Below are 14,405 nucleotides of genomic sequence, written 5' to 3' on the forward strand. Positions count from 1 at the left end.
CACCACTCATACACACCTGATACAAACAGACTGGTGCTGCTCTCTTTTTTCAGACACGATGGAGGAAAGGCATAAGGGGCAGAAAGATGAGGACCTCGATGAAATCTGTGACCTCATGGTAAGATATTGTACCAAAGAACCCCACGACAGCTCGATGACGCACTGCATGGTCTGTAATCTTTCCCCTCCGTGTATTCACCTGGAGTCTCATGACCCCTCGCATTCCAACCATCCCGTTGGTGTTCGTCTTGTCAATTTCTTTCAGTCTCGCTTAGTGCGAAATGAAACGACCTACTTTTACTGGACGACGCGCAGGCACTCCTTGATGAAGGACCAGATGACCAATCACTACGCCAACTCCGGCACCTTCACCACCAAGGTCTCGTCTAACAGCAGCTTCTACTTATTGACTAGCAAATACACATCTTCTTCAAATACACATTTACATTTAGTCATTTAGCTGACGCTTTTATCAAAGTTCTGTACGACAGGTCAGCAGGAAGGGTACAACTCTGCCAGCTAAGTAACAATGTTCATAAAACAGTGTTGAACTTGAGTGCTACAGTCGTGAGTGCATAGTAGTAAAGACATATTAGCATAGTACAGTAGGTAGTAATATAGGCAAGGTAGATTACTTAGTAGCAAAGTGCATAATAGTAAAAGACAGTACGAAGGTATTATTTATTTTATTTATTTTATTTATTTTATTTATTTTATTTATTTTATTTATTTTATTTATTTTATTTATTTTATTTATTTTATTTATTTTATTTATTTTATTTATTTTATTTATTTTATTTATTTTATTTATTTTATTTATTTTATTTATTTTATTTATTTTATTTATTTTATTTATTTTATTTATTTTATTTATTTTATTTATTCTTCCTTGTCTATATTACTACCTACTATGCTAATATGTCTTTACTACTATGCACTCAAGACTAGCACCAAAGTTTCAACATTGTTTGAACTTGTAAGTCGCTTTGGATAAAAGCGTCAGCTAAATGACAAAATGTAAATTTCAGATAGACACATGTTCCTAAAATTGAGAGAAAGTGAAACAGAGAGAGAGGGGGGGTGGTCTCTCTGCTTCACCTTCTCTCTATATTTCTCTCTGTCAGGTGGGGCTATTGCTGAACCTGCGTAACCTCCAGTGGTTTGACACGGTAGACCCAGACACCTTCTTCCCACGATGCTACAGGCTCGGGGCGGAGGATGAGAAGCATGCCTTCATAGGTCAGCTAACCTGTCAAACATCATCTTCAAGTTCTCTCTGTCCATTCATCACTTGATCCACACTTCCTCTTGTGTGTCTGTCTGTCTGTCTGTCTGTCTGTCTGTCTGTCTGTCTGTCTGTCTGTCTGTCTGTCTGTGTGACTGAAGAGGACTTCAGGAGGACGGCGTGCACCAGCCTGCTACAGTATGTGGTCGAGAGGACCAGCTGGAATGAAGGAGAACTACCAGCTGAGGAAGTAGTCTCTGTGGAAGGTAACACTTTGGTGCAAATTAACTCATTCAGAGCCACGCCCATATGACCAAATTAGGGCTTCTATGCCAGCTAGGTCTGACCTTCGAAGCTTTTTTTGGCAATCGAAGCTTCGGGCCGAGGTTCGATTTTAATTCGAAGCTTCGAGAAAAAAATTAAATTAAAATTCTTTTTTTATTATTTAATTTTTTTATCTTATGTTGTGGGACTTGTACAGCACTTTGGTAAACGTTGTTGTTTTTAAATGTGCTCTATAAATAAAGTGGATTGGATTAATTAATTAAGTAGCCCCTTTCGTGACTGTGACGAAGCCAACAAGGTTTCACTCGGCTGTGTGATTTAATTCAAGGTGGATCGCTGTTGTCATTTGAACAACTTCAGATTTCATGAGAACTACCAATCCCCAAAATCAAGAATGTTTAAGATGAATGAAGTAAGATTTTGATTATTTGAAATATGGCCTGTGTAGACTAAACTATGCACAGAATTATGTCAGTCTACAAGGTCCGGATTCTACATGGTCCGGCAATGTAGACCTTGTAGACTCCACTACAGACCAATTATCAGTGAATGTTCATGCATTTTTAAGAAGGGCTACTTCCACAAAAAAACAAAGAACTCACCAAAACATCTCAGTAGCACCTTATCTAAATGTTCTATTTCATATATGGAGATTCATATTTATTGATGTATTGCATGCATTTCTACATTTTATTTCCTATTTTGTTTATTCATCCCAGTATCTTTCTTTCTTATGCGTGGAATTCTACAAGGCATGTAGGTGTATGTGTTTGAGGATGATATCCTCCAAACAGGCAATAGTTATGATATAATTTGGGCAGTGCTGAGCTGGGTTACTTTCCTCCAGTGTATTTGTCCCCCGGCCCCACCCAATGGCCCCATGCACACACACACACACACACACACACAGACACAGACACAGACACAGACACAGACACACACACACACACACACACACACACACACAAATCGAAGTAAACATTTATTTATTTATTTTTACTTCGATTATTTTTTTATGTTCGAAGCTTGTGCCATCGAACGAAGCTTCGAAGCTTAGAAGTATTTAAGACAGCCCTAATGCCAGCGCTTTAGTCAATGGGAGGACGGGGATATTTGTGAACGCTTAAACTATATCTTAAATTATGGCTATGGGTCTAATACACCCTTCGCTTATCAATGACTTGCTTGCAGTCAACATGTACGAAAGGATTGTTTTTTCATCGGTACATTTCCGTTTTATACCGTTTTGAATACGAGTATAGTTTTGGAGATTTCTAGTAATTCCAGAGAAAGACACTATAATAGCCCTTTAGTGGAATACACAAAACACGTTGTAATTTTTCGGCTGATTTATGAATCGTTTTCAAATAAACACTAGATTATCGATAGTATGTGTCCTCATGTACGAAGAGAAGCGGGGTCTGAAAAATCGCTTCTCCGTACTTTGGTCGGCGCAAACCTCACACACACACGCTCCGATGGCGGAGAAAGGAACATCTGATTACCTCAAGATTCGTAACATAAAGATTAATCCAATTCCTGATCGCCATTCCAAATATCGATCGTGTCCATTGATCCAACGTTATAGTCCAAAACACATAATCCACGATGCTCCCAGTGGGGGGACTCAATGCAATTGTATCCAGCTGCATGCCCGAGAAGTAAAACCTGGACCGGAGTTATTTTTTTGATGCACAGTCCCAGCCAATACAATCCAATGATGTGCAATACCATCCGGGAGACGATAGGAGGCGGTATTTGCCCTTTGCTAGCTTAGACCCATTCCCAATGATAACGTCAGGCTGGATGGATGAAAAATGAATGAATGAATCCACTGACGATGCGGTCTCCCAAGTACTACACAACACACTATCTCACCTTGACAGACAGAAGGGGGGCTACATGTATGTGAGATTGCTGTTCATTGACTATAGTTCAGCTTTCAACACCATAGTCCCCACCAGACTGGTTGACAAGTTTCAAGTTTCAAGTTTCTTTAATAGTTGTCATACAGAAGTACAGAATACTTTTATACAAAATGCTTCTTACTGTTGCGCTCCAGAGACTGTGCAAGACAAGATAAGTATGAAATAAAATAACATAGTAAAATTAGAAGTAAAAAAAATGAGGTCACAGTGTTCAGTTTAGACATATGTACAATGTTCGATGCAGAATAGACGTAGTTACCATACAATATACAATACTGTGCAGTGTACTAATATACAATACTATATAGTGCAAGGCAGAAATGGAGAAATGGGACGAGGTGCAATTTAGGTACAATCCACAGTAGGTGTACGAGTTGTAGTGCAAATCCTTTATCAATAAATATAAAGTGTAAGTGTGTTTGTGTGATCTAAAGTGTGGAGAGTGGGTGCTGCAGTGTGTTGTTTGTTTGAGTGAGTGTGTGCGTGTGGGTGTGTGTGCTGTGTGCATTTGATGGTTGTTGCATAGTGATTATTGTTCGTTTAGCAGCCTGATGGCCTGGGGATAGAAGCTTCTTCTGAGTCTTTCTGTGCTCGCCTTAAGACTCCGGTATCGCTTGCCTGACCGCAGCAGTTCAAAGAGGCAGTTGTTCGGGTGGCTCGAGTCCTTAATAATTCTCTTAGCCTTCCCCTTGCACCGCTTGTTGTAAATGTTCTGGAGGGTGGGAAGCCCCCCTCCAATTGTGCGTTCGGCTGAACGTGTCACTCTTTGTAGTCTGCTACGGTCTTGTGCAGTGCTATTCCCAAACCAGGAGGTGATGTTGCCGGTCAGGATGCTCTCTATTGTACATGAGTAGAAGTTCCTAAGGATCTTCTGACTGACTTGGAACTTCCTTAGGCGCCTGAGGAAGTAGAGGCGTTGTCGTGCCTTCTTCACAACACTGTCAATGTGTGTGGTCCATGTCAAGTCCTCGGATATGTGGGCTCCGAGGTACTTGAAACTGTTCACTCTCTCAACCGGTGCCCCGTCGATGCTGAGGGGGCTGTAGTCCTTGACCCCCGACCTCCTGAAGTCCACAATCATCTCTTTTGTTTTGCTGACGTTCAGGGAGAGGCAGTTCTCCTGACACCACTGTGACAGGTTCTCTACCTCTTCCAGGTAGGCCCTTTTGTCGTTGGCAGAGATCAGGCCCACCACTACTGTGTCATCAGCAAATTTGATGATGGTGTTGTTGTTCCGCTGTGCTACACAGTCATGTGTGTACAGGGAGTAGAGGAGGGGGCTCAGAACACAGCCCTGGGGGGCCCCTATGTTGAGCGTGATGGATGAGGAGGTGCAGTTGCCGGCTCTTACCACCTGGGGTCTGCCCGTCAGGAAGTCCAAGACCCACTGGCAGAGGTCATAGTTCAAGCCCAGGTCCCTGAGCTTGGCTATGAGTTTGGAGGGGACTATGGTATTGAATGCTGAGCTGTAGTCGATGAACAGCATTCTCACATAGTTCCCCTGCCTCTTGTCCAGGTGTGATGCTGCTGTGTGCAGCACATGGGCTATGGCGTCCTCCGTGGACCTGTTGGGGCGATATGCAAATTGCAGAGGGTCCAGGTTGATGGGGAGGGAGGAACAGATGTAGCCCTTCACTAGCTTCTCAAAGCACTTCATGGCTATGGAGGTGAGGGCTACAGGGCGGTAGTCGTTGAGGCAAGCGGGCGTAGATTTTTTGGGTACAGGGATGATGGTGGACTTCTTCAGACAGGTGGGGATGACAGCCTGTTCCAAGGACAGGTTGAAGATGTCAGTGAATACCGGGGCCAGTTGGTCGGCACAGACTTTTAGGACGCGGCCGGGGATGCCGTCCGGTCCTGCTGCCTTCCTGATATTCACTTTTTTAAAGATCCGTCTCACCTCATGCTCTGTTACCCTGAACACTGAGTCTCCATCAGCAGACCCCCCCCCCCCCCCCCCATTGCCGTGGTTTGTAGGCTGGTGTTGTTATTCACAGCCTCAAACCTCGCATAGAAGGAATTGAGATCATTTGCTAAGGAGATGTCACAAGCTAATCAATCTGGGTCTGAGCTCCGCCATTAGCGCCTGGATCCTGGACTTTCTAGTGACAGGCCCCAGGCGGTCAGGGTGGGGGGTCATACCTCCAGCAAAATCACCCTGAGTATCGGGTCCCCCCAGGGCTGCGTTCTGAGCCCCCTGCTGTATTCACTGTACACACAAGACTGTGTGGCCAGGTTCAGCTCCAACTCCATAGTGAAGTTTGCGGATGACACAGTGGTGGTGGGGCTGATCTCTAACAATGACGAGAAGGCCTATCGGGAGGAGGTTGATGAACTGGCACGCTGGTGCCGGGATAACAGCCTACTCCTGAACATTGGTAAAACCAAAGAGCTGATCGTGGATTTTAGGAGAATACAGCAGGGGACACACACGCCACTGTGGATAAATGGGGCTACTGTGGACAGGGTGAGCAGTTTCAAGTACCTGGGAGTCCACATCACAGAGGACCTGACATGGTCAACACACATAGATTCTGTGGTGAAAAAGGCGAAACAGCGCCTCTATCACCTGAGACAGCTAAGGAAGTTCAGAGTATCAGGGAAGATACTCCACTCCTTCTATTCCGGGGCTGTAGAGAGCATTCTGACTGGAAACATCACTGCCTGGTTTGGAAACAGCATGGCACAGGACAGGAAGGCACTCCAGAGAGTGGTGCGCTCAGCAGAGCGTACTACGGGTATTGCACTACCACCCCTGCAGGACTTATATAACAGGAGGTGCAAATCCAGAGCCTGCAGAATAATGAAAGACCCTCACCACCCCAACAACAGCCTGTTCAAGCTGCTGCGGTCAGGCAAGCGCCTACGTACACACGCTGTGAGAACAGAGAGACTCCGGCTCAGCTTCTTCCCCCAAGCCATCAGAACACTGAACACTGAACTCTCCACTCACAAGTACACATGAGCACACACACACACACACACACACATACACACACACCCACACACACTCATGTGGCAACCGCTAAAACAATCACTTTAAAGAAAATGTCACTTTAAATAATGGAAAAGTCACTTTAAAGGAAGGAGGTATTGTATCGTTTAGATACACTAAGTATAGAAATGGCGGAGTTAAAATTGTAAATTGTATATTGTATAGTAGTGTACATAGGAACCAGTTTCTCAGGAATTTAGCATGTCTTTTTTTATCATGCACATCTTGTGTCTTACCTATTTTAATAAAATTTGTATTATTGTATTTTGCACAATCGATGCAGGCATGACCACCCGCATTTCACTGTATGCCCTGGTATGTATGTGACAAATAAACCTCTTGATTCTTGATTCAGGTAATAATCTGGTGAAGGAAACGGAAAAGGTCAATCTCTCCACTAGAGGTCAGTAAACATACCAATACAAGATATGTAAATATAGAATATATCAAGAGGACAGTGCATAAGTCTGTCTAGCCTGGAGGCGTCTATGCTTTTACTAAACGGTTCGTGTTTTCCGCGTTCCCGTTTTGCGCTCTGATTGGCCACGCACGTTTCTGGTCATGTGACATGTGCGCCCAATCGCATGACGAGCAGTGTCTTAGCCCATTTCCGCGTCAAACAGCCTGCAAACGACCTAACGCCTAGTTTATTACTGGTTAAGCTTAGGCGACTCTTTCGCAGTTGGTTAAGGTTAGAGTTTGGAATCGGGGCTGGCGTTCTATCGCCATGCTCTAAGACAAACTCTAACCTTAACCCACTTTGAAAGAGCGCCTAAGCTTAACCGTCCAAAGAACTTGCCGTCACACGATTGGGCGCACATGTCACATGACCAGAGACGGACCAGAAATGTCAGTGGCCAATCAGATTCGCAAAACGCACAAACCGTTTGGTAAAAGCAATGAGGCAGCCTGCGGCTTATAGATCCAGAGTCATTAAGACCAGAGAACATCATAGCCTGGAGCTTATAGATCCAGAGTCATTAAGACCAGAGAACATCATAGCCTGGAGCTTATAGATCCAGAGTCATTAAGACCAGAGAACATCATAGCCTGGAGCTTATAGATCCAGAGTCATTAAGACCAGAGAACATCATAGCCTGGAGCTTATAGATCCAGAGTCATTAAGACCAGAGAACATCATAGCCTGGAGCTTATAGATCCAGAGTCATTAAGACCAGAGAACATCATAGCCCTGGAGCTCATAGATCCAGAGTCATTAAGACCAGAGAACATCATAGCCTGCGGCTTATAGATCCAGAGTCATTAAGACCAGAGAACATCATAGCCCTGGAGCTCATAGATCCAGAGTCATTAAGACCAGAGAACATCATAGCCCTGGAGCTCATAGATCCAGAGTCATTAAGACCAGAGAACATCATAGCCCTGGAGCTCATAGATCCGTTGGCTCTCTTTTTGGTTGAGTATTTGTTAGGATGCTTAAAGGTATAATTAAGGTTTGCTTGATCTGTTGAGCATGCACTGACAGACGTATATATGCAAACATAATGTATGTACAGTATATGGTAGCTGAGAGACACACATGAATGTAATGCAAGGTATGTTCTTCTCAACAGGCCAACAGAGACGGCAGAAACACCCAGGACATCGATGCATTGGCCCGGGAATTATCGACAAAGCTTTACATGTATGCCAGGAGTTCCTCAACAGCCTAGACCACTGTGACATTGACATCACCATGGAAACGCCCCCCTCCCTGACAGAGCAGCAGTGGGCGGAGTTCTTGCGCGACTACTACCTGGTTGTACAGTGAGTGTGCTGCTTGGGGTCGGCAGTTTGACGGAATGGCTTTAGAATACTGGATATTTGAAAGGTGCACTCAGAAAGATGTTTGATCATTTGGACTAAGGACCATGTAGACTCCACATACATTACGTGGAATTATTTTTTTTTTTATCCACTTTTTCTCCTTATTTTCTATTTTTCTCCCATCCCAATTTCGTATTTCCAATTCTCCCCTCCCCTGTCTTGAACGTTGCTAGACTATGCCTCCCACTGGTCGGCTGTAGTGAGGATAGAAGCCTTGCATCACGTGTCCCCTCCAGTACACGAGGAGGCAGCCTGTCGCATCTTTTCACCGCAACAGCTCGAACTCTCAGTGGCGAGGAGTAACGCATGGGAGGCTCACGCTGCCCCCGATACTTCCTGTTTCCGTCGTACCGGCGTCACACAACCAACCTGTAGGAGTCGCTGTCCACAACGTCCGATCCCCACCCACCGGCTTTCCCACCCTCTAACACTGCCAATTGTGTTAGTATGACGGCCGGCCAAGCCGGTAGCAACGCCGAGAGCTGGGCTCGAACCCAGCGTCTCCTGCGTTAGAGGCGAGCGTCTTGCCCACTGCGCCACTCAGCCGCCAACATTACGTGGAATCTTAATGGTTGAGTCATGCTGGTATACGTAATAGTGAGGACTGCGTAGACTCTACCAGGACATGACGTTCTTATTCCACGCAATTCTAGCCCACATCATTGAGTATGTACTGTCCTCATTCCAAATGATTGAAAGCCTTACTTAGTGCACCTTTAATTTCAAACTTTATCTGCAGTAGATACTAGGAAGATTAGAGAAAGTTTTAGTTACAATTTACAAATTAAGCCAAAATGCAAGTGGCAAGCTAATAACACGTGCAGGTGACAGTGGCTCTGAAAGTAGAGCGGTCGTCTGGTAATCAGAAGGTTCCTGGTTCGATTCCTCCTGGCAGCGTGTCGAAGTGTCCTTGAGCAAGACACTTAACCCCTAACTGCTCCCGATGAGCAAGTTGGCACTCCGCCGTTGGTGTGAATGGGTGAATGTGAGGCATAACTTGTAAAGCGCTTTGGATGAAAGGCTATTTACATTTATTTTGTGTGTATAGTGGAGGTGTGTTGATCAAAGGTGGTGGAGTTTATGTGAAGGGCTGCCAGACCATGCTAACCAGGCTACAGGAGTTATGCCCCCAGCTGGACACGGATGGACTCCACAACATCTGGATCATAAAGCCAGGGGCCATGTCACGGGGAAGAGGTGAGGCCTCTTTCTCAGCAGCAACATGGCTGCACTACATTCTGGGGTTTTCCTTCCCCCTCTCCCAACCCTCGTCCGAGGCGAGACATCATCGGGCTGAGTGTTCCCAAGATAGCCGGGACGCGTGAACACTTTAGGCAACCAACATGCGCTTCCGCGTTTCTCTGATTGGCCGAGCGCCTTCCGCGTTTCTCTGATTGGCCGAGCGCGGCTCCCCCTTAAGCTCCAGGAGAGAGGAGAGAGGCTGAAAACCCGCAGTTCTTGCCCGACTGATGGGAGCCGAATCCCGGATCCGATTTTTCTGATGAATACCCCTAAAACATGGAGGTCCCGAACGCATGGAAGTATTGATTGCGCTGTAACGAATCATTAAAAAAATATACCGTTAACTGGAATATGTTGTGCCTTTACACATATGTTGGATTATGTAATTGGTTTGTCATGACAAACTAATAAAAAATCGCGTTCATTGTAAACAATGATGAATGTAGTCACTGTGTGTTGTTTTAGCCACCGGGTAAATCGCAATTTTTTATTAGTTTGTCATGACAAACCAATTACATAATCCAACATATGTGTAAAGGCACAACATATTCCAGTTAACGGTATATTTTTTTAATGATTCGTTACGGCGCAATCAATACTTCCATGCGTTCGGGACCTCCATGTTTTGGAGGTATTCATCAGAAAAATCTGATCCAGGATTCGGCTCCCATCAGTCGGGCAAGAACTGCTGGTTTTCAGCCTCTCTCCTCTCTCCTGGAGCTTAAGGGGGAGCTTAGTATTCCTGCCTCTGAGGAGCGCGTCGCGGCTCATGCGCATGCGCGCGCTCGGCCAATCAGAGAAACGCGGGAGCGCATGTTGGTTGCTGTCATGTACAAAATAGTAACTGGAGCCGGCTGCACATGAACAAAAAACAGCCTCTCTCAGTAAATGCTTTCAAAACAGTCCCGGGCAGGTAGGTAATAAACAAAGACGTTTTCAAATGGTAAATAATATTTATTGTAGCGGGACTTGAAACCCACTGCTTTTCCCAAAGGGAAAATGATGTTTATTTTAGAGGGGATTTAAACCCAGAACACACACAAAGGGAAAAAGGTAAGGGGAGAACAAACAAGGTAAGAATAAATAAACAAACTAGATTAGCGTCCACCGACACTAACCAACCAGCCAGAGGTTGGTACTGGGAACCACCCAGCCAAAACGTACCAAAGGTACAAGTCCACACAAAGTGGCAATGGCATACAGTTTACAAATACATATATATATATACAGTTCCACTTAAAGGGAACAATAGCAAAAGGGCAGCAAAGTATCACTCCACACTCAGTGGAAAATAGGCGCAAAGGCCAACAAGAGGATACTCACTCAGGTAGAGAAGTGGCACATAGGCCAACAATATATATATATGAACACACAGTACTTGGTCCACCCAAAGAGGTAAATAAGCACAATAATAATCCCACACAACAGTGGAAAACAATGGCAACCCCACTCCACTCTGGTCACTGGCAATTGACAGAATGAGGCGCCCCGATGTGTGTCACCTCCCATTCTATTAACCACCCATCTCCACTGCCTGTCCGAAGGTGCACCAATCAGGCGCAACCAATCCAATCAGGGAGATGAGTGGCATCTGTGGAACAGAACATTATTACTTATTACCCAACATCAGATTAGTACCACATACCAGGGAGAACAGAAACAACAACAACCTCTACTTTGACAGGCCGCTCCACCGATACCGACCGGTCAACAGGAGACAACAAACTTCACTTTGACAGGCCGCTCCACCGATACCGACCTGTCAACAGGAGACAACAAACTGGAAACTTTTCCTGGGAAAAAAATAAAGGACAGAAAATCATCTCATCGCGATTAACAGGACAGCAAACAGGGAAACAAAAATCAGCACATTTCCCTGGCACCATCACAGCGCCCATCTCCTTTCAAAATGGCGTCACAAAAATAACATGGACAGGATCCAAAATGGTGTCACTCAAATTAGAACTTTGGTAATGGCCGGAACACTAATTCCCCCTCCTTTATCACAAAGGCCGGGTTCCTACTAACAGCAGCACTGGCCACTGCCGCAAAACAGCTTGATAGGGAGGAATCATTGTGCTGAGTAGTGATCAATGCGTGACGTCTCAGTGACAATGGTACGTCAGCAAACTTGGGAATTACCAGCTCCCCCTGAACGCTACTTACAGCAACCTTTTCCATCTCGCCAATAGATGGCCCCCCTCCTGTCCTCAGCGAGAGCCTCGCCACAGACAGAGTCACCCAACGTCAAAGCTTGAGTTCGCTTCCTCTCCTGTGCCTTGGTGACAACACAAGTAGAAAAAACATTGGGGTGATTATTAATCAATTCATCACAACACAAGTCAGTCAATGGAGCGTTTTCAACCTCCACTCCTTTTGGTTCCTGGACTGACCCTTTTCTCTCCTGTCGCTTCCTCAGCGTATGACAACTTTTTACCATATGGCCCATCTTTTTACAATAATTACACACCACCGGTCTCTTAGACGGCGGTGAGCGTGGCTGGAATGCTGACTCACGAGGAGTGAATGAGCCACCTCCACCACATACATTAGGACGTACAGAAACACGTTTGTGTGACCATTCAAACTCATCTGCCAAAATCGCAGCCTGTCGGAGTGTTGACACCCCCTGCCCATGTAAATAGAGCACAGTTCGGTCTGGCAGGGAGGCTTTGAACTGCTCCATAAGTACCAATTCACTCAATGATGCAAAGTCTTTTACCTCACACGCAGAACACCACCGATCAAAATTAAGTCTCTCCTCCCGGGAGAAATCAACATGGGTTTGGGAAGGAGACTTACGGCGGTTGCGAAAATGCTGCCTGTATGCTTCTGGTACCAGTTCGTACACACGCAAGACAGCGCTTTTCACACACTCATAGTTTAAGCCGTCATCAAATGACAACGCGGCATGTGCTTCTTGTGCCTTCCCCATGAGCCTGCATTGCAACATAATTGCCCACATGCCCAGTGGCCAACACAGAGCCTGCACGATGCGTTCAAACGCAGAAAAGAACACCTCCACTCTAGACTCATGAAAGAGAGGAACCAAGGACATATGCTGGCTAATATCAAAGGGTGCCTGGGGGTCGGAAAGTACTGGAGAGGAAATGGTGCTACGTTTAGCGTCACCACACTCCAACTCCAGTTTCCTCATCGCCAATTGAAATTCCCTATCAGCCACCTCCTTTCTCTCCAGCCTGTCTCTCTCCTCCTTTCTCTCCAGCCTGTCTCTCTCCTCCTTATCTCTCACCTCCCTTCTCTCTTCTCTGTCTCTTTCCCTCTCCTCCATCTGGAGACGGAATAAACGCAGCTTAAAGCGTGCGCTCAATTTACCAGAAGAAGCAGTAGAACTATGGTCTGAACCTAGTGCAGAGTCAACACTCTCAGGATCCGACACACCAACATCCTGATCACAAACCTCCATAGCTCTACTCATGAAAAATCTTTACTCTGCACTCTGCACTCTGCACTCTGAATACAGTTATGAAAGAAAGTATACTGCCGTAGCAACACACAATACTACCCACAATACTACAACAAATCAGACTTCAATAAGCCAGCGTTTCCGTTAGCCGGTAATTACCGGTATTTGACCGGCAAAATCTGTTGAAGTCCGACATATTTAATCTCTCCGGTCATAATGTCCGGTGAAAATAATTCCCTCTAAGCACAATTAGATTATTTGAATTGTATTAAAATAGACTAAAATTAAATAGCCTATGCGATGAACGAAACAATCATTACATTTTGTTTCATCGTTGCTTCACCAAGCAGCCGGTCTAATAATGACACCGCTGTGTCAGCGCGAGCTTGCTGCTCCTAGATTTGTGAGAAGCATCCATCTGCAGCCCCACAGAATGCAGTACTCCAATCCAGCCATTGGCAATTCAGCTGTTGGGTGGGCGGCGCTGCTGAGCCCAGACCGGACCGGACCTAAAAACACCGCTGCTCTGTCGGTCTGCAGCTCCATGCTTCACGTAAATCTAACAACAGCCAGCTCGCGCTGACACAGCGGTGTCATTATTAGACCGGCTGCTTGGTGAAGCAAAGATGAAACAAATGTAATGATTGTTTCGTTCATCGCATAGGCTATTTAATTTTAGTCTATTTTAATACAATTCAAATAATCAAATTGTGCTTAGAGGGAATTATTTTCACAGGACATTATGACCAGCACCAAGTCGTTGGGAGGTGGAGTCATCACGCAAACCCACGATAATGTTGCCGTCTCTCTCTGCCAAATTTCTCAGTTCTTCGCTTGATATAATTAATACAAATGTCCAATATAACGGAATTCGTTAGCTCATAAAAATGTGATTATAACAGACTGCTGTTTAATGTCGGGCAGACTGCCCACCGACACCTCAAGTTGGCAGCAGCACGAAGTCTCGAGGGACTTATTTTATTTAGAATATATTAATGACTGTATATGCAAAAGTAGCCTAGTTTTAAGTTAAAATATTATAAATGCCTTGATGATGTCATTCTTTATATAGGCCTATCAATTGTTTTTAAGCTCAATAAACTCTGACCGGAATTTATCCCATTTGTCCGGTAGATTGAAATCTACCGGACACTCAGACCTGCAAAAAAAAATTCTAACGGAAACCCTGCAATAAGCCCTACAAAATAGCCACTCACCCATAGTACTCAATAATGTCCCTGTGCAACACTTAACAGCCACATTATGCAGTATGACAACCTGACCAATTCGATTTAATATCCACATCTAACATTCATGAAAACAATAAATGTCGGTTCTAACCACCTAACTAGGATCACCTGGGTAACACTAACTACCCCGTCTAAACTACTTCCCTAGCGGAATGAGGACTACACATATCTTCAGTCGCTTACCGATTTCATTGCGCGCTCCACCGGAATAGACAACGCGTGCCCC

At 45.1% G+C, this 14,405-nt stretch overlaps 1 protein-coding gene across 1 annotated transcript in view; it reads left to right on the forward strand.

Annotated features, from left to right (window-relative positions):
• Positions 1-14,405, forward strand: part of ttll3 (tubulin tyrosine ligase-like family, member 3) — a gene marked incomplete at its 3' end in the record, with an annotated part of 55,582 nt that overhangs the window by 16,971 nt on the left and 24,206 nt on the right. Inside the window, exons 4-9 of the mRNA XM_084315608.1 lie at positions 54-118; positions 266-379; positions 1,125-1,239; positions 1,387-1,491; positions 8,008-8,200; positions 9,309-9,457. Coding sequence (XP_084171734.1) covers positions 54-118; positions 266-379; positions 1,125-1,239; positions 1,387-1,491; positions 8,008-8,200; positions 9,309-9,457 — 741 coding nt within the window. The remainder of the gene's footprint in view (positions 1-53; positions 119-265; positions 380-1,124; positions 1,240-1,386; positions 1,492-8,007; positions 8,201-9,308; positions 9,458-14,405) is intronic.

The sequence above is a fragment of the Notolepis coatsorum genome (genome assembly GCF_963971535.1).
Source record: "Notolepis coatsorum genome assembly, chromosome: 6".
In the NCBI taxonomy this organism is placed as follows: Eukaryota; Metazoa; Chordata; class Actinopteri; order Aulopiformes; family Paralepididae; genus Notolepis; species Notolepis coatsorum.